Source organism: Phyllostomus discolor, chromosome 9 (genome assembly GCF_004126475.2).
Source record: "Phyllostomus discolor isolate MPI-MPIP mPhyDis1 chromosome 9, mPhyDis1.pri.v3, whole genome shotgun sequence".
Lineage (NCBI taxonomy): Eukaryota > Metazoa > Chordata > Mammalia > Chiroptera > Phyllostomidae > Phyllostomus > Phyllostomus discolor.
In genome coordinates, this window is record NC_040911.2 from 46,453 (window position 1) to 63,749 (window position 17,297).

General features: G+C 64.0%; 1 protein-coding gene across 1 annotated transcript in view; it reads right to left on the bottom strand.

Moving 5' to 3' along the window:
* The window catches only part of PARD6G (par-6 family cell polarity regulator gamma), a 54,635-nt gene that overhangs the window by 16,554 nt on the left and 20,784 nt on the right, over positions 1–17,297 (bottom strand). Inside the window, exon 2 of the mRNA XM_028524218.2 lies at positions 13,885–14,107. Within this exon, the coding sequence (XP_028380019.1) occupies positions 13,885–14,107 (223 nt within the window). The remainder of the gene's footprint in view (positions 1–13,884; positions 14,108–17,297) is intronic.

Here is a 17,297-nt window from a genome sequence, read left to right on the forward strand (position 1 = left end):
ACCCCCAGCGGCGCTCACGGCAGGAGCCTTCCCCAGAGCCCTCTGCAGTCCAGGATGCAGAGGGAGCCCAGAGGCTGAGAGCCCGCAGGACCTGCTGGGAGAACCCCGCACGGGCCCTGCTGGCCAGCCGGCAGCCCTGGCTGCACACTCCCTGGTCGTGGGTGGCGCTCGGGCTGGGCCAGCCCAGGACAGTGATTCCCAAGGGGCCGGGCAGGTGGGGCACTGAGCTTGAAGGGGCATCACCATTAGCACAAACCTCTCATCACAGTTCTTCTGGGAAACCAGAGAGCGTCTCCGTCTCCACGGCACACATGGCAGACGACCCAGGCAGCAGATGAGGGCGACAGAGGCTCTGCCCTGGCGATGGGCATGTAGGGCCCCTGCCACTCAGGAGGGGCGTGGACCAAAGACGAATGGGCTGAGGGACACCGGGAGCCTCCAGGGTGACCCCTGAATGTCCTTCCCCGAGCCCCCCCCATACAGGACCATGGTGACTCCAGAACAGCCCACAGTTTCATGCCAGGCCCCGGAAGCAGTGGGAGGGGCCGACCAGGGCTGCGGTGGGGCAGTGACACGCCGAGCCTGGGGCAGAAGAGAGCTACCCTCCAATTCCCTGAATTTTTGCAGAAGCCACAGAGGGAGGCTGAGAGCAAAGCACCAATCGGAACTCAGGGTTCCCATCTCGAGCCCACGTGGGGGCACTCCTCGCCAAACCTCCCGGCACTGTGCCCAGGGCCGGGCCCACGAGGCGTGGCCCCTTGCCTGCCTGGAAGATGTTTGCAGTCACGTTTTTTTACCAGAGGGGGACATTTTTACTCGGTCATCCTGGGAGCCAGAGTCACCCAGGTGTCACTCAGCGAGGCAGCCTCAGACACAGCGAGGCCAGGGCGCAGGGCACCCCCAGCAGCCAGGCTGGCAGGCCCCGGAGCCGGCAGGGGAGAACATTCCCCTCCCTCTCCCGACAGGGCCGTGCTCTGTCACCACCAGCCTCAGAGAGCAGGGGCTCTGGGAGGTGTGGGTGCACCGGCAGCTCAGCACCGCAATCCCGAGGGCTGTGGCTTCAGCCCCGCCCAGCCCCGCAGGCTCCCCCGCGCCTGGGCAGCTGCCTCGCTGGAGGCGGAGGTCTGCCCGCGGCCCCACTGTGCCTCTGGCCGCAGCGAAAGTCCAGCGCTCCACAGAGAGGGGCTGCAGGCAGCCTCGCGCCCTGCTCCGGGGGTTCAGTCCTGGCAGCCCTGCTGACCAGAGTTTCGAGCAGGGTGTGGCGGTGACAGCTGGGTGACAGCAGGCAGGGACGGGCAGCGTGGCCCATGGGGCAGCTCTTGGCTCTGTGCCTAGAGGAGTGGACTCACCCTGCACGGGTTCACAGCCGTCCTAAGAGCGAGGAGACCCTGAGCCACGTGCCCAGCTGCCCCGGGCACTCCCCAGCCCGATCCGACCAGGCTCCGGGTGGAGCCCAGGACGCAGCACCCCTGTTCTTCCCCGGCCTGGTGACGCTGACTGCAGCAGGGCTGGGAACCACCCAATGGCTGGGGCCTGCAGCTGCCCTGGAAGTTTCCAGAAGGACCATCGGTTTTAAACTGACTTGTCTCTATCACACCAGTGTCGGGTGTTTGGCACACTTAAGGATCAGGCCTGGCCCAGCTCCTGCCCATCACTGCCGCGCACCCCACTCCCCGAGACCCCAGGGCGGCCTTCCTGGGAAGGCCAGCCTCAGCCCGCAGCCCAGGGAATAGCCATGACTGACCCTGAGGCTCCCAACCCCCAGGGCACAGGTGTTGACCACCAAGATGTTTGTGGTTGTCAGGACGGGGGGCATTCCTGGCATCCCATGGGTGGGGTAAAGGCAAACACCACGAGGTGCTCAGGACGCCCACCATACCCACGCTCCCAGCAGCGGGAGCACCTGCAGGCTCAGCTGTCCTAAGGCCGGGCTGAAACTGGACAGCCAGCACCGGGTGAAGACAGGGTCACACAAGCTGGCCAGCGGGGGTGGGGGGTGGGGCACAGCCCAGCACCTCCCATCGGGGACACAGAATTCCCGTGGAGATGCCTGGACCCTTCCCACAGCCTCCCCAACCTGGGGTCGGACCCTGGGCCCCGCAGGTGCTGAGGAGAGGCCTGGCCTTGCTCCGCATCCTGCTTGGTGGGGGCCGCCGGCCTGCCCCTCCCTGTGTCAGGTGGTGCAGGGCCTTGCTGGACAGGTGGGACCGTGCAGCCGTCCCTGAGCTGGACAGCAGGATGCCGGCGCCTGCCCCACAGCAGTATCCCACGTACCTGCACTGGCTGCACCCTTCCCCCACTGGCAGGGAAACGGAGGCTGGAAGCAGGGGGTCGCCCAGGCACTGAAGACCCTCCTGCAGCCACAGGTGCGGCGCCCCCTCCAGAAGCACCTGGGCCAAGTCCGGGCCGCGCCAGCCACCCCGCAGCCCGGCACACTCACGCAGCTCACTGGGAGCGCCGGGATCGCCTCCTTAGAAAGTTGCCGTCGTTGTGTGGGCGAGACGGACGCCCACGGACGCCTTTCCAAGTCCGCTGCCCCAGCGTGACCTTCTCTGCTGGGCGCAGCGCTGAAGCCGACAAGTGCCCAAACGCCCAGGTGCCCCGTCTGCCAGCAGAGGCCCCTCCCCCAGCCCCGCGTGGCCCAGGTGTCCCCCCTGAGGGGCCTGCGTCCCAGCCCACCCCTGTGAGCTCCCTGCCTGAAGGAGGCTCTGAAGGGAAACTGAGGAATAGGGGAAGTGGCCGTGTGAGAGCCGGTGAGCGACAGTGACAGCCGATGTCCGTCAAGAAGGCTGCAAATGAGCGGCGGGGGACGGGGAGCCACATGAGGGCCACCGTGGGCGAGGATGCTGGTCTTCCCAAAGCTGCTTCTGAACAATGAAACTGCAAAACCCGAAGGCACAAAACTGCCAGCATCGCCTCCTTCCTTTACTCTACATTTAGGAACCTCTCCGTGGCCCCAGGGTGCACACTGGCCCCCCCTCCACGGCAGAGTGGGACCAGCTAACCCCGCTGCGAGCCGAGCCAGCCTCTCACACCCTGCCCCCCCCCCCCAGCACCAGGGTCGGGAGCCTGTCTCTGTCTCCTGCTCCGCGCCATGAACACCCAGCGCTGCTCCTCGGAGGCTGGCGGCACCTCCCTGGTCTCTGCACATTCCTCTGGCTTCCGCGCCCCACTGTTCCCCAGACCACAAAGATGAGAACTTAGCAGAACCAGCCATAATGACCCTCCTCTACCAAAACCAGCCTTGACAACGTTTTGTACGACTTTTAAACAAAATGGAATGGAAAATGCAATGCAGCCAATCCCCTAAATAGAGCTGTGGTATACAGCTTAAATTCCCCAAGTCGGGCAGTCGGCTCAGACGCCCTGGTGTGGGCCGAGCGCCAGGGACACCAGGACACCAGGACACCACCGCACAGACACCAACCGCAGCTGCAGTTCCAGCGACGTGAGGGCAGGGAACTTGGACATGGCTGAGAGAGCTTCAGCTCTTGTTTTTATGGACTTTCTTTTTATAGCTGTGTTAGTGGTCAGGTAGCTCTGCTGTCTTTGATCCCTTCTAGTTCCCAAACAAGATGGAATTAAAATCACCGCCCACCCCAAAGGCATTTGCCCGGACGTAAGAAACAAACACTAGAACCCCGTGCTCATTGAGGGAAGACTGGGTGCTTTCACCCCCAGGTCTGGAGTAGCGCTGCACCCTGAGAAAGAAGGGGCCTACCAAGAGGGGCCCCTGGTGCCTTAACTGGTGGCTGAAAGGAGCCGGTCCTGCCCGGGGGCCTCTCACCCAAACCGCAGGGCAGGGAGGAGCCTGCAGGGACCTGCCGGCCTGCCCCTGGCTGCTGGCGGCAGAGCAGCCCTTGTAGTAGGGTTCCTGGGATCCTGCTTCAGCCAATAGGACTTTCCCCAAAAGAATGAGGCTTTCTCCATCCAGTCGGAGCTGTGCAGCATAGCCCCATCAGCATCTCACTGACCAATCTAGTGGCTCCATGCTGACCAATCATGGCAGTGCCTTTTGGACCAATCAAACGGTGAGGATTTGGAGTCCTCATCTGCACAAGGACAGATCCGTCTGGGACCCGGAGAGGGGGTTTCTGTCCGTATGAGCCAGCTGCCCTGTGGCTCGGGGAGGGCACTGTCCTTTCCCACGGCAGACTGCTGACTGCATTTCCCACAGCCAGAGCGGAAACGCCAAAGACGACATCTTGCCAGCACGGGGCCGAGCAGGGCAGACCCGGGCTGCTGCACGGCTGTGCTGCTTCATCACTGAGCTGCTTGCACTGGGTGACGTTTCCTCCTTCACCACAACCCAAACTGGGAATTCCTTCTGGTGCCAGATCGGTGCCGGCGACCATCCCTCAACAGGACAAGGGCGCCTGCTCTTCTATTTGACCAACGCTGGAGGTTCTAGCGGGGTATTCAACAGGAAACGGAAGTCAGCCCTGACCAGTGTGGCTCAGCGGGTTGGGGTTTTCCTGTGAACTGAAAGGTCGCCGGTTCAATCCCCAGTCAGGGCGCATGCCTGGGTGGCACACTCAGGCCTCAGTCAAGGCGTGGACCAGAAGTGACGCTTCCCTCTCACATGGACGTTTCACTCCCTCCCTTCCCCTTCTGTAAAAATAAATAAAACTTTATTTTAAAAATTAAAACAAAGAAAAAGAAATCAAAGGCATCCAGCCCTGGCTGGCACAGCTCAGTGGACTGAGCGCAAAGGGTCTCAGGTTCGAGTCCCGGTCAGGGCATGTGCCTGGGTTGTGGGCCAGGTCCCCAGAAGGGGGCGTGTGACAGGCAAACACATGTTGATGTTTCTCTCCCTCTTTTCCCCCCTCTCTAAAAATAAATAAATAAAATCTTTTTTAAAGTAAAAGAAAGAAATCAAAGGCATCCAGGTGGGAAAGGAAAAAGTAAAACTATGTCTAGGAGTGGAATTGCTGAGTCACATGTCAATTCGATGCTTAACATTTTGAGGAACCACCACACGCTGGTGAGCGGAGGGGGCAGGTCACTGAACTGCGGTCCTGTCCGGGGCCACGGCAGCCCCGCAGCGAGAGGACGCTGGCGGTCTCCGGGTGCTGGACGGGGCGCCGGCGCTGGGACCGTCTCGGACAAAAAGGAGCTCACGCCATGACCTCGCAGCACCAGACGCCAGTGCCCGGGACTCAGCCCAGCCCTCGCTCAACAGAGTTCCTACACCCCGAGCCGTGACGCACACGCTCAGACACGCCTTCCTCTCCGTCTCAGGCTCAGGGACCCCGAGTGGTGGCCTGCGGGTGACCGCAGGCCCTCCTGTGGCCCAAGTCCTTGTGGGTGGCTGGTGTGCTGGTGCCACCTGGAAACCCGGCTTCCAGCACCCGGAACCGAGACACGGGCAGTTCTAGGGGCTGACAAGCTGCTCACATGCAAGGCTCAGCCTCCAGCCCTGCACAGCACGCTGGAGGCCGAGCTCAGCTCTGGTCCCCTCCCCCCCAGCCGCCCCCGCAGCCCGGGGCTGTGATTCCGCCTGTTTACACGACGCTGCAGCAGTGACCAGACGGGAGGGCTGTAATCAAACAGCTGAAAATAACTGCTGGCAGGAAAGCCCCACACGTGGCGTGGACCCTCCAGCGACAGACGCGCACACAGCAGCCGTGGCCCCGTGGCTGGGGTGTCACACCCACCGTCTCCTTTCCTTTTGCAGGAGAACTAAGGAGCCCACAGGGGCCCCGGGGGTGCCAGCCAGGTCCCTGTCCCACCCCAGCTCGGCCGAGGCCCCGGGCAGCACCCACCCCACCAGCCCCCGGCCCTTCCACAGGGCCACCGTCGCTGCCCCTGAGCCTCCCCTGGCACTGGCCCCTTCGGCGTCCGTCTCCACGCCAGCAGCCCCCGAGCGGGAGGCCGGGGAAGGGCCCCCACAGTGACCTGAGGTCGAGCTCTGGCCTGTGTCTCCGCTCAGCAGGCCTTGGAGACTCAGAGGGACACGGCCTGGTGGGTGTCCCCTGTCACCTCTGTTACGTGAGACCTGCCTCCCGGAGGAGGAGCAGAGCACGAGACCAGGTTCTGAGAGGGTTGGACCGAGACACCGGGAGGCACCTGGCTTACCTGCCACTGGGCTCCCGCCGGAATCTGTCCAAGCCAGCAGTTCCTGGTGCACCCACTGCTGCTTCCCACTTTTCACGACCCCAAACGAAGGCCCTGGGGGACACAGCGCTCTACAGGGGGGCGCCCCTGCTCGGGCACGTGCTCCCAAGAGGCCAGCGGCCTCGACACACCCTGGTTTTCAGTGGTCTCTGTGCTCAGGTCCCACGGGGGTGGGTGGGGCCATTTGGGGCTCACCCGAGCAGGAGCCCAGGAGGGTACCTGGCCAACCCCAGCCCCGGGGGAGCCACGGCCTGGGCAGGGCAGGTCTGACGCCACCAAGAGCCACTCCAGGGCAGCGGGTGGGCCTGCTGTGTGCACAGCCCAGGGTCCAGCGACACCAAGACGCAAGAACTCGAGGGGCACAAAGGAAGGGACCTCCAGCAGGTCGCCCTGGGCGGGGAGGGTCCGCAGCCCAAGCCTCCCCATTGTCCTGCTCCTGTCCCTGTCGGCAGACAGCCTCTGGGCTTCACAGCTGCGGGGGGGGGGGGGGGGGGCTGTGGGGGCCGGGAGTCACCAGGTGCCCCTCGCCTGCCTCTGGGGGGACAGACGGAAGTGTCTGGAGGGCGCGGAGATCCAGAGCGTCCCTGCGGCTGCGCCAGCCCTGACAGCACCGGCGTCTCGAGACACGCGGCTCAGAGGGGTCCCACAACCCACCCCCCAAGTCGCTGCCGGGGCCGCACCCCCAGAGGGGCTAGCAGGGGCTCCTTCCTGGTGATGTCACTCGAGTCTCACCACCTGCCGCGCGCAGCCCTGAGGCAGCCCACACTCAGGGACAGGTGTGAGCACCTGTGGGCAGGGCCTGGTGTCTCTGCAGGGGTACCACGACTCCGCCCACGAGTGACCATGACTTCCTGTGACCTGCTGTGACTCGAAACTTCTCACGAGACCCAGGGCAGGTCTCACTTGCGAATGAGTCCACGCACGTGTTACAGGAACTTGCTGCGCTCACAGGGGCAGGGCTGCTGCTGCTCGGAGCCTGACTCCGGCCAGCCAAGCAGACACAGCTGTGCCGCGGCCGTCCCAGGAGGGAAGAGGCGCCCGTCCGGGAGAGGGGTGGTGGGCACACGACGCCGTGAACGAGCCTGAAGGAGTGAGTCGCAGTCACACACGGTCACAGTGGTACCTCCAGGCTGCAGGTGCTCACCCCAACAAAGCCCGGCCTCTGCTGTTACTCAGCACACGGGGGAGCGACCCTCCCGTACAGGCCCCCGACCGGCCCGCCGTCACACCCCGTGGTTCCCAGGAGGCCGGGCGGCACCGTGGGGCGTGCCCTGCACCCAAGCCCCCACAGGGAGCAGCTCAGGAGTGAGCAGCTGCAAGCCCAGCTGCCGGCCTCACCCCAGGTCTCCCTGTGCATCTGGTAAAGGCTGCGAAGGGCCTTGTGTGCACGGGAACCCGGGGGCAGGGGGAGCCCCGTGCTGAGGCCTTTCCCACAGGACAGAGAGGAGGGCACAGAGCCCCAGGGAAAACAGGAAGACACACCGTCAAGCAGGAGGAAATCCCGGTCTTGCTCACGCTGCTGGGCCAGAGAAGTGGCCAGGGTGGAAATTTTTGTATCTCTGGGCTCCAAATCGGTGCAGGCAAAACCCTCTGTCCACAGAATGCTTCGTGCTGATGCGCCGTGGGAGTCCGCCGTGTCCCGGTGGGGACCAGGGAGGTGGTTGAGGGGTCCAGGTGTCAGGGTGCCGTCGGGGCTGGCTGAGCCGGGCTCCACCCTCCGGGTCAAAGGGGAACAAAGCACGGACCCACTCTGGGAGGTGCCAGAGGCCGGAACCTCTGCGGCAGCACCTGTGGCCACCCACCCCCACCAGGGCCTCGCAGCATGGATTTAACCCCTTCTGTCCCAAAGCAGGTGGGGCGGGGGCGGGGGGCACTGAATAAAGCCAGACTTTAACCCCACGCTCTCCAGACACAGCAGGACCCTCCCGAGCCGCACCTGCCGCAGGAGCCGCTGCACAGCTCCCCCGTGTCCCGGTCGGACGCAGCACAGCCTGAGCACCCACCTCTGGGGCTCCGCTGTGCACCCACAGCCTCAGGAAACCTGTGCTCGCGGAGCAGAGCGGCGACAGTGGCCAGCGTGCAGCCTGCGCGGCTTGGGGTGGGATGGGGGGACCAGGGCTTTGCACCCCGAGCCCCATCCCAGCAGTCAGGCACACAGGAGGGCCATTCAGGGGTCAAGGACCCCCCACCCCGAAAGCCACACAGGCCAGAGCCCTGACCTCCTGCAGGCAGACACGGTGCGGTTCACCCTCCAAGGAGTCGGCTGCTCTTCGTTCCAAAGAGGAATCCTGCCGACAGGAGGGGCCTGACAGCCGTCACTGGGGTCAGGGCTACGGGCTCAGCCCTGGGAAGAGAGCCCCAGACCCTGCTGGCCCCGTTTCCTATCACACATGCGAATCCTCGAGCGCGTCCTCATTGCAAACCAGCCCGAATAAACGTGTCCCTGACACCGTGAGCCCCTCCAATGTGACAGAAAAGAAACGGCGACGTGGCCAGTCCAGCCACCAACACGTTGGCCCCCAGGGAAGCCACCGGTCCCCAGCATGGCCCCCTTGGGGACGGCTGCACGAGGCCCTCCGACCACAGGACCTGGAGCACCAGGTGTCAGGGGCAGGGCAGTCAGGGGCCCCAAGCTCTCGGGGTCTGTGGCAGCCCCCACTGGGCACTGTCCTAGCACAAGGGCAGGCCCCACCCCATGCCCCCTGGGTCTTCCCCACAGCGCCCCACAGGCCAAGTTCAAGGCCCACCTGTCTCCACGGCACAGGCTCCAGTTCAAAGTCCTGCCGCTCACGCCCTGCTGAAGAGAGGCGCCCTGGCCGCAGACACCCTAGTCCAGAACACGCGAGAACACACGTGCCCTTCCGTCCCACAGGGACACAACAGCCAGCCTGCGCTGACAGCGCCCACACGCACAGCACTGCTCGTGACCATGAGAAACTGGCACGGCTGAAACACAAGTTAGTAAGGAGCTGGCTGCCTTTGCCTACGTTCACGCCGCCGACCGATATGCCCGTTAAAAGGGTGATACACACCTCACTGCAGGCACAGAAGGCGGAAAGTGTCACCCTAGGCCAGAACAACCCCTGCGTACGGTACGTGGGTCACGTCCCGGTCTGCACGTGTGACGCCACACCCCACCGAAATGCAGACAGCGGTCACCTCGGGGTGCGGGTTGCTTCCATGGTTTTGATCTCCTTTTACAGATATGCTATAAACGGAAAAGGCTCTTAAAAACAAAAACTTTTACAAAGAATTTAATGGCATAGGACATGGTTTTCATGTTCAGTTTTTTAAATGCATGAACCCAAATTATAAATATACTATGGACTTGAATATGTAAAGTACATGTAATTAGGAAACAAATAAGAAAAGAACAGAATTCAGTTCCACTGCACAAACTCTGGCTGTTTACACACCAGGGGCTGCTGGGCCGTCAGAGGGTGAGATGGGGGGGGGGGGGGGGAGAGGCCGCCCGGACGCAGGTGGACGGCGCTGCCTGCCCGTGGCCGCTCAGGGCGGCCAGCCATCCGGGACGAGCCCTGGGCTCCCGGCCGGTGGGCGGCTCTGCTTTCCTCCCCACGCGCCACATCAGCACATTCTCTCCCATCACTCCCACTACGGTGCTGGGGGGGGAGGGGCCGCGGGAGGGGGCGGAGGTCAGATGTCGGTTCCTGCGTCTTCCCACGGGAGGTGGTGGGAGAGGCTCTGCCCTCTTTTTCCATTAAAAATAAAAACAGAAAGAGAGAAATTCTCCAGATACGAACACTTCCAGGAACCGGTGACAAGTCAAGAAGCAGAGGCTGTGGAGCCCCCGGGCCTGGGACCCCGGGGCCCGGTCCAGCCAGCCCTGCCCTGCCCTGCCCTGGGCTCGGCCGGCCCCAGCAGCCTGGCCGAGTCTGAGCAAAGGGTAACACGGGACGGGGGGCAGGAACCGGGGGGGGCAGCCACAACGTCAGGCGCACGGAGGGCTTCCTGCTCCACGGGAGCCCCGACCGAAAACCGAGCACGCCTGCAGCGGCGTTCCAGGAAGAGGCGGCGAAGAGCCACCCTGGCCGGCACCGACACGCCCGGGGCCCCGAGGTCCTGCCGGCGCCCCCACCACGGTCTCGGCGGCTCCACGCACGAAACTGTGGAGGACACCCTCACCGCCTTTCCTGGCAACTCACTCAAGTGAGATCACTGGGGCCACCCCTCGCCCCGGCTCCCAGTCACGCAACTTCTGGTAAAAAATATTTACAAACGTGTCCTCCGCATTCTAGGGACCCGAAGACGTGCCAGGGAACAGTGAACAAACATATGCGAACGTGCTATATTTAGGCTGGTTTAAAAGTAAACAGTTGGCGTGCTCGGATGGTTCTGGAATCCCGCGGCACCCAGAAGGCTTCGTCAGCCTCCGGCGCCCTGGGCGGCCCCAGTCCCAGGGACAGGCAGCAGCTGGCACTCGCGAGGGTCCCACCTCCACTCCCGGGCCGGCCGGGGCCACGCCAAGGCCCCGCTCTGTAATGACAAGAGTCAGGGTACGCTGGCAGTTCAAGTAATTATGTGATGGTGTTTGCACTTCCTGTTTATCCTGCTAAAATTAGAGGGAGAGAGACTCCCAGTGTCCCTGCCAGTCCCGTCCCCCGAGCTCTCTGCCCTGGTCCAGCTCCTCGGGGAGGACGGGGGCCGGCGGGGCGCAGAGGGAAGTGCGTCCTGACACCGGCTGCGCTTGTGACCCAAAGGCGCAGGCAGGACCCCAACTCTGCCTCTGTGACCTCTCTGTCCTCTCGCCTGAGTGAGCAAAGCGTGGCAGCGAAAGGCCCGGGAACAGCCGTCCTGGACCAAGGAGAAGCCACGGCTCCCGACAGCGGCCAGCCTGGACGGAGGGCGGACAGGGCCGGCAGACGCAGGGGCCCCACTGCCGCCAGAATCACCCTCCAGTGTCCTCGGGAAGAGCCCCGGCCGGGCTCCCTGAGCGGACAGCCCAGTCAGTCCCGGCCTGTGGTCCGAGCCCCGGGCGCTGACTGTGGGCCGAAACCCCAGGCACAAGGCCCGTCAGCAGCCTCGTGGCCCGTGGGAGCGAGTCTCGGAGCAACGCTCCTGGAGCCCCGGAGTGAAACGCAGGGCATCACAGCCAATGGTCGTCGCTTTGGAGACAGTGATCAAAGTGCTGCTGCAGCAAAGGGGAGACCACCTGGGACTGCTGTCCCTCCCTCAGCGTCCCTGGGGACCGGTTCCAGGACCCCCCGACACCAGAATCCACGGTGCTCGAGCCGCTCCTGTGAAACCATCTCGTGTCTGTGCACAACCAACACCAGCCTCCACGTCCTTTAAGTCATCTCTGCATTCCTCACAACCCCCCCCCCACGTACAGTGCGAATGCCCTGGGGGCCGCCGTCACACCACCGTGTCCGGGTGTCCGGGTGACAAGGGAAAGTCTGCACACGCTCCGTGCAGATGCCACCACTGCGGCCTCGCTGCGCGCCTCCCTGCGCAGCGCGGGTCTGCAAACACAGGGCAGAGGTCGGTGCACCTGGTGGGCACCGAGCCCACGGGCAGGGAGGGCCGGCTGAGGTGCTTCCCCGCTAACACGTTAAGTAACGGTCTGCACCTTGTTTTAAACTAACGATTTACTGCGACTGACCCTTGAGACCTCTGGCCGCCACCCCCCCACCCCCCGCCCCCCGCACAGCACAGGGCCGGTGACTCCAGCGGTGGCCGGGCCCCAGGCCCGCTGCCCCAACAGGACGCTGACGCTCCTGCTTCGGCCTGGAAACAACCCGCGGGGGCCGCAGCCGGGGGCCGGGGGTCAGCGGGAAGGCCGGCACCCAGGGTCCGGGGCACCTTGCTGTCACGCGGCAGAGACAGGCAGGGACTGCAGGTGACACGCTCAGGCCGGCCGAGAACAGGCGGGGCGGGAAGGGGGCCCCGGTCGCACTCTGGCGCCCTGGTCTCCGCGGCTGCAGGGAGGAGGAGAGGCAGAGGGCGGCCAGGATGCAGGCGCTCGACCCCTCGGGAGGGGGGGCAGGGCCGAGGAAGTTCGCACGCTCCCGCCTGCACACCCGGACCGGGGCTTCCTGCGTCACTGGGCGTCAGGGGACCAGCAGAGAGCTGCCAAGTGTCAGGAGGACGGGCCCGAGAAGGGCAGCCGGCCCCCTCGGTCATGCCCCACGCCCCACCCCGCCGCCCCACAGGCGGCAGAGCCCGGTCGTCGCTGTGCACTGGGTGCCTCACCCCACTGCTCACCTCCCACACCCACACGCAGCTGGCGTGACCCGTGCGGGCAGAGCCGGGGAACCAGCCAGCCCCGACGGCAGTGGGGGGCGCCCTCCGCAGAGGGTGGCGTGTGGTGGGGGCTGCGGGGGCAGCGACAGCAGGGCCGGGCCCCGCAGAGGCGGAGGAGGGCCCTGATGCCGCAGCCACCCCCACCCCGGCCACGGTGAGGAGGGACAGCTGTGTTGACTCCTCAGACCATCAGCAGGACACCAGGCTCGGCGAGAACACAGATGCGGAGCTTTCTGATCTCGTGCCAGGGGGCCGGCCGAAGGGCGCCGGCCAAAGCAGGGCCAGCGGTCTCCTGCTGCTGCCTGTGTCACCACAAACAAGACGCAGAGGCTCACAGCCACGGAGCCCCGGCCAGCGTGCTCTGAGCTCTGCACGCGCTGCCCGCTCACCTCCTGACCACCTGGGCGGAGAGCGGCACCGGCCGGCCCCGAGTCCCCGAGGGCCTCCGCCCAGGACACTGTGGCTGCTGCTTCTAGCTGGTGCTCAGCTCTGCCCCAGGGAGCCGCTGCCACCAGGAGATGGGGACCCTTCCCGTCCTGCCGAGCTCCAGGTCACAGGAGCACAGAGGCAAGCTGCGAGGGGCCCCGGCCACGCCGCTCCTTGCGGGCGCTCAGTGCTCACCTGGGGCAGAAGGTGCCCTCAGGGAAGGAGAGGCCCTCGGGACCAAATCAACCACCAAACGCCACTTTCAGGATGTCCAGTGCCCCCTCGGGTACCTCTCCCCGACAGCACGGCCGGCCCCCCGACAGCACCGCACGGCCTGCACGGTCAGGTCGCACACGAGCTTCCTGCAACGACCACCCGCTGCTTCAGGGCCGCGGAGGCAGGGGGCCAACCGGGCGCCCTGGGCCAGGCCGTCCCGGGGGGACCCGAGGGCGCCCCGACCCCGATTCCCCCGGGGACCCACAGACAACGACACTCGGGGAGTGGCATTCGCGCATGTTCAAGGGTGCCACCCCAAAGCCCGTGTAGTTCCCGGGTGGACGGCACATCATTTGGAAACGTGTGGGTTCTCCCCAACGCGGCGCAGAGAAGCCAGACCTGAAACACGGCTCTAGGAGTGGGCGGCGCCAGGCCGGCCTCCCAGGACCCCCGCCTCGGGCCCTGTGTCTCAGGGGCAGGTGCGTTGTCACGGCAACGCCAGGCCTCCCAGCGCACCTGAACTCAGGGACACCACCTGAACTCAGGGACGCCAGAAGGCAGGCGAGCACCCTCTCCCAACCCCACACACACCGGCAAACTCATGTTTCCTGCCTGGGTAACTGACTGCGGCCTTTTTGTCACTGAATTCACTCGCTTCCATTCACACCAAAAGTATCGACACTGTTTCCTCCTCGGCACTTAAAAATCAGAAAGCAACACTGTTTCCAGCGGGAAACTCAGTTTAAACATGTTTACGCCTTTCTAACGCAGCCGTGCTGGCCAAGCGGTGCGACGCCCTGGTCTCTCACGCCGGCGAGGGCACTGGGCCCTGCGGCTCGGGCCGGGCGCCGCCCCCCGTACCTCGTTTCTGGATGAAGACCCTGAGCAGGGGGTTGGCGCTCGACACGGCCTTGCAGAAGTTGTCGTCGTTGTTGATGGGCAGCAGGTCGCCGTGCACATCCGCGTAGCCGATGGTCACCTCGGTGTTGGCGATGTGGTGGGTGTGCACCACCAGCTGGTAGAAGTCCTCGAACTTGCCGGGCTTCTGCCGGTCTAAGGAGAACCTTCGGAACTCAGCCCCAAACTACAACGCAAGAGACGGGCGTCAGTGAGCAGCAGGGAAAGGCCACCGAGAATCAGCAACAAGTGCGTGCTGGGCCTCCGGAGGCCCAGGGCAGAGCGGGATGGGGTCCTCAGGGGGCAGAGCGGGAGCCCCCGAGGGGGCAGCGGCCAGCTCAGGCCAAGGGGCAGGAGGGGAAGGAAGCAGATGGAACCGAGGATGGGACCTGGAGTTCCCCTGGGCCCCCTCTCCGGCCAGGCCCTGGCGCCTGCACGGCCCTGAGGCGGCTCGGATGCAGCGGGACAAGCACAGCTGAAACTTTCGGACTTTTTCCTAAGGGCAGGGGAAGTCCTGGAACAATTTTGCCTTTAAACAAGGAAGTGACCTGATGTAATTTGCATTTTAAAAGGACAAAGAGAGGCCCTGGGAAAGGATCAGAGGGGAAGCAGATGAGAGAAAGAAGAAACCGGTGAAAGGGGGCTTCACACACCACGGGGGACAGAGCAGGTCTCTCCAAAACGGTGCTCCTCACTCTCCTTGCGCTGGGAGCCGCCCCCGCCCCCCTTTCCCAGCCTGGGGCCTGACTCGGATGCCACAGCCCTGGCAGAGCTCCAGGAGAGGACCCAGGTCACCTCCCATCGGGTGGCCGGCGCAGGGTCCAAAGACACCGCCTCTGTTTGTTTGCACGGAGGTCTGGCCGCTTTCCTCGCCTGGCAACAGGCAGGACAGAGTCTGCGCTCCTCAACACAACGGCGAAGGCATTATACCGGTTCCAAGATACACAGCAGGGGGATGCCTGATGTTTACACAAAACCAGCCGCCGCATCCTCTGGCCTCCGTGTGAAGGCGAACCCCTCACAACCACCCAGGTCCGCCAGGCTCTCACTGCTGGGCGGGCACCGGCCCGGCCCCCAGGCCTGCCGCTGGCAGCTCGAGGGTCTGCCCTTCTCACAAGCTCCCAGATGGAGCCTGGGGACCCCCCACACAAAACCCCCGGGTTTAAGGGAACCACTGTCCAGACGTCGGCTCCCACTGGCTCGGAGAGCCAGTCTCCTGAGGCGCTTCCCTTCTGAAACGCAAAGGGAACCAGACCCCTCACCCACCCTGCGCTGCCCCGGGGACAAACACCCCCAGGGGCAGGGCAGCGGGCAGTGGGACAGCGAGAGGCGAGGCACCGGTCTGGGCCGGTCCTCCTCCCTCGGCTGGGTCAGGGCAGCAAGGCTGGGGGCTCGCAGGGCCCACTGGGGCCGGGGCAGGGCCAGGGCCTGGGGCAGGCCAGCCGGGAGCAAGCCCAGGGCCTCCCCTGTCCTCAGTGGCTGCTCTAAGTGTGCGCAGAGCTTTCCGGGACACAGGGGACGGCAGCCCAGGACACGAGTGGGAGGCGGGGTTCTCCAGGTCTGGTTTCCAGTCGCACCGGACGTGTTCACGGGTGTCACCCACCGTCCCACGCCCCTCTCACGCTTCTAACATTTGCCGCCTTCCCGGGCAATCAGCTTGTCGCCAGTGCACGCCGGTCTCTCACTCGGCACATAAAACAGAGACTTTCGTCCCGTCTGATGGAACCGTAGGAGTGTTTCCGGCGCCCACGCAGAGCCCTCAGTCCGACGTCCCCTGCACGGAGCACCACACCCTCGCCCTCCTCGGGGCGCACCGACCGCCCCGCGCCCCACGGCCTCCGGGCTCGCGCCCACCCTGCGATCGCAGCGATGGGAACCGCAGGCCCGACTCGGGGAGCGGGGAGCAGGGAGCGGCAGCGTCTCCGTCACCGCGGCACATCGTGGCACTTGGTCTGAGACGCACCTCCATGTGCTTCTCGGCCCCTTCAGTGACCCTCCTCACGTGTGTCTGAGCAGGTCCACGCGTGACTTTCTGAAGCTGACACGCAGTTGTCCTCCAAACTCGCGTTGCGTCCGGGTGCACAACCCGGTGACTTGCAGCGAAAGCAAGCACAGATCTCTCCTGGCGGACGCAGGTCTGACCTGCGTTCGACCGTGCGGCTGGCTCTGCCGGAGGAGCCACGGAGTTTGAAAGAAGGGTGTGAGATGCGACGTGGTAAAAGCGTTTTTTCCCCTTTTGCAGTTGTGGCAAAATACACGTACCATAAGCTTTACCATCTTAAGCGCTCTTTCATTTCTTTATTTCCCAGCGTCAGGTGACATGCAGTATTATTGCACCGGTTCCAGGTGCAAGAATGGTGGTGGGACGACCGTGCGCTTTACTGAGTGACACCAGGGAGCCTGGCGCCCGCCTGGCCGCACTCACAGTTCTGACAACGACATCACCGACTCTGTCCCCCGGCCGCGCTGTGCGTCCCTGCGGCTGGTCTGGACCTGCCCATCCGAACTTCTCCCCCCTTCGCCTTTTCCACTCAGTTCCCCAGCCCCCCGCCCCCCACCTGGCGACCATCGGTCTATTCTCTGTGTCTGTGAGTTTGTTTTTGTTTTAGTCACTTTGCTTTTTAGATCCCACAAGGGAAATTACGTGGTGGATGCCTTTCTCTGTCTGACTTTCTCCACGGGGCAGAATGCCCTCTGGGTCCAGCTGTGTTGCCGCAAGTGGAAAGGTTTCGTTGTTTCCACGGCTGATCACAGTCGACTGTACCTCTGGACCCCGACTTCCTCTGCCGACCAACAGACCTCAGGCTGTGTCCGCAGGGTGGTCACTGTGCATTCGATGTCCGTCTCTGTCTTGTTACACTCTCCACTTCACAGTCTGCCCCATCTAGGCACTGCCATCCCAACCTTTCCGTCTGTCTGGTGGTGGGCATCGGCAGGAGATACCTTTTCCGCCCTTCACTTTCAGTCTCTGTGTCTTCGGATCGGAGGTGGGTCCTTTGGAGGGAGCACGTGTAGGGGTCTCGTTTTCCTGCCCACTCGGCCACCCTGTGTCTTTTGACTGGAGCATTGAGTCCACTTACATTTAAAGAAATTGTTCATAGGTGTGTAGTTATTGTCATTTTATTATCCGTATTTCTTCCCCTTTCTCCTTCTTCCCCTTAGTGAAGTCCCTTTAACGTTTCCTGCAATACTGATTGGCTGGTGGTGAACTCCGTCAGCCCTTCCCTGTCCGGGAAGCTCTCGTCCGTCTTTGGTTCTAAATGGTGGCTCTGCTGGGAGGGGCAGTCTCGGCTGTCAGTCCCTGCTTTTCATCACCTGGAATATTTCAGGCCAGTCCCTTCTGCCCTGCACAGTGTCGTTCAGAAATCAGCCAACAT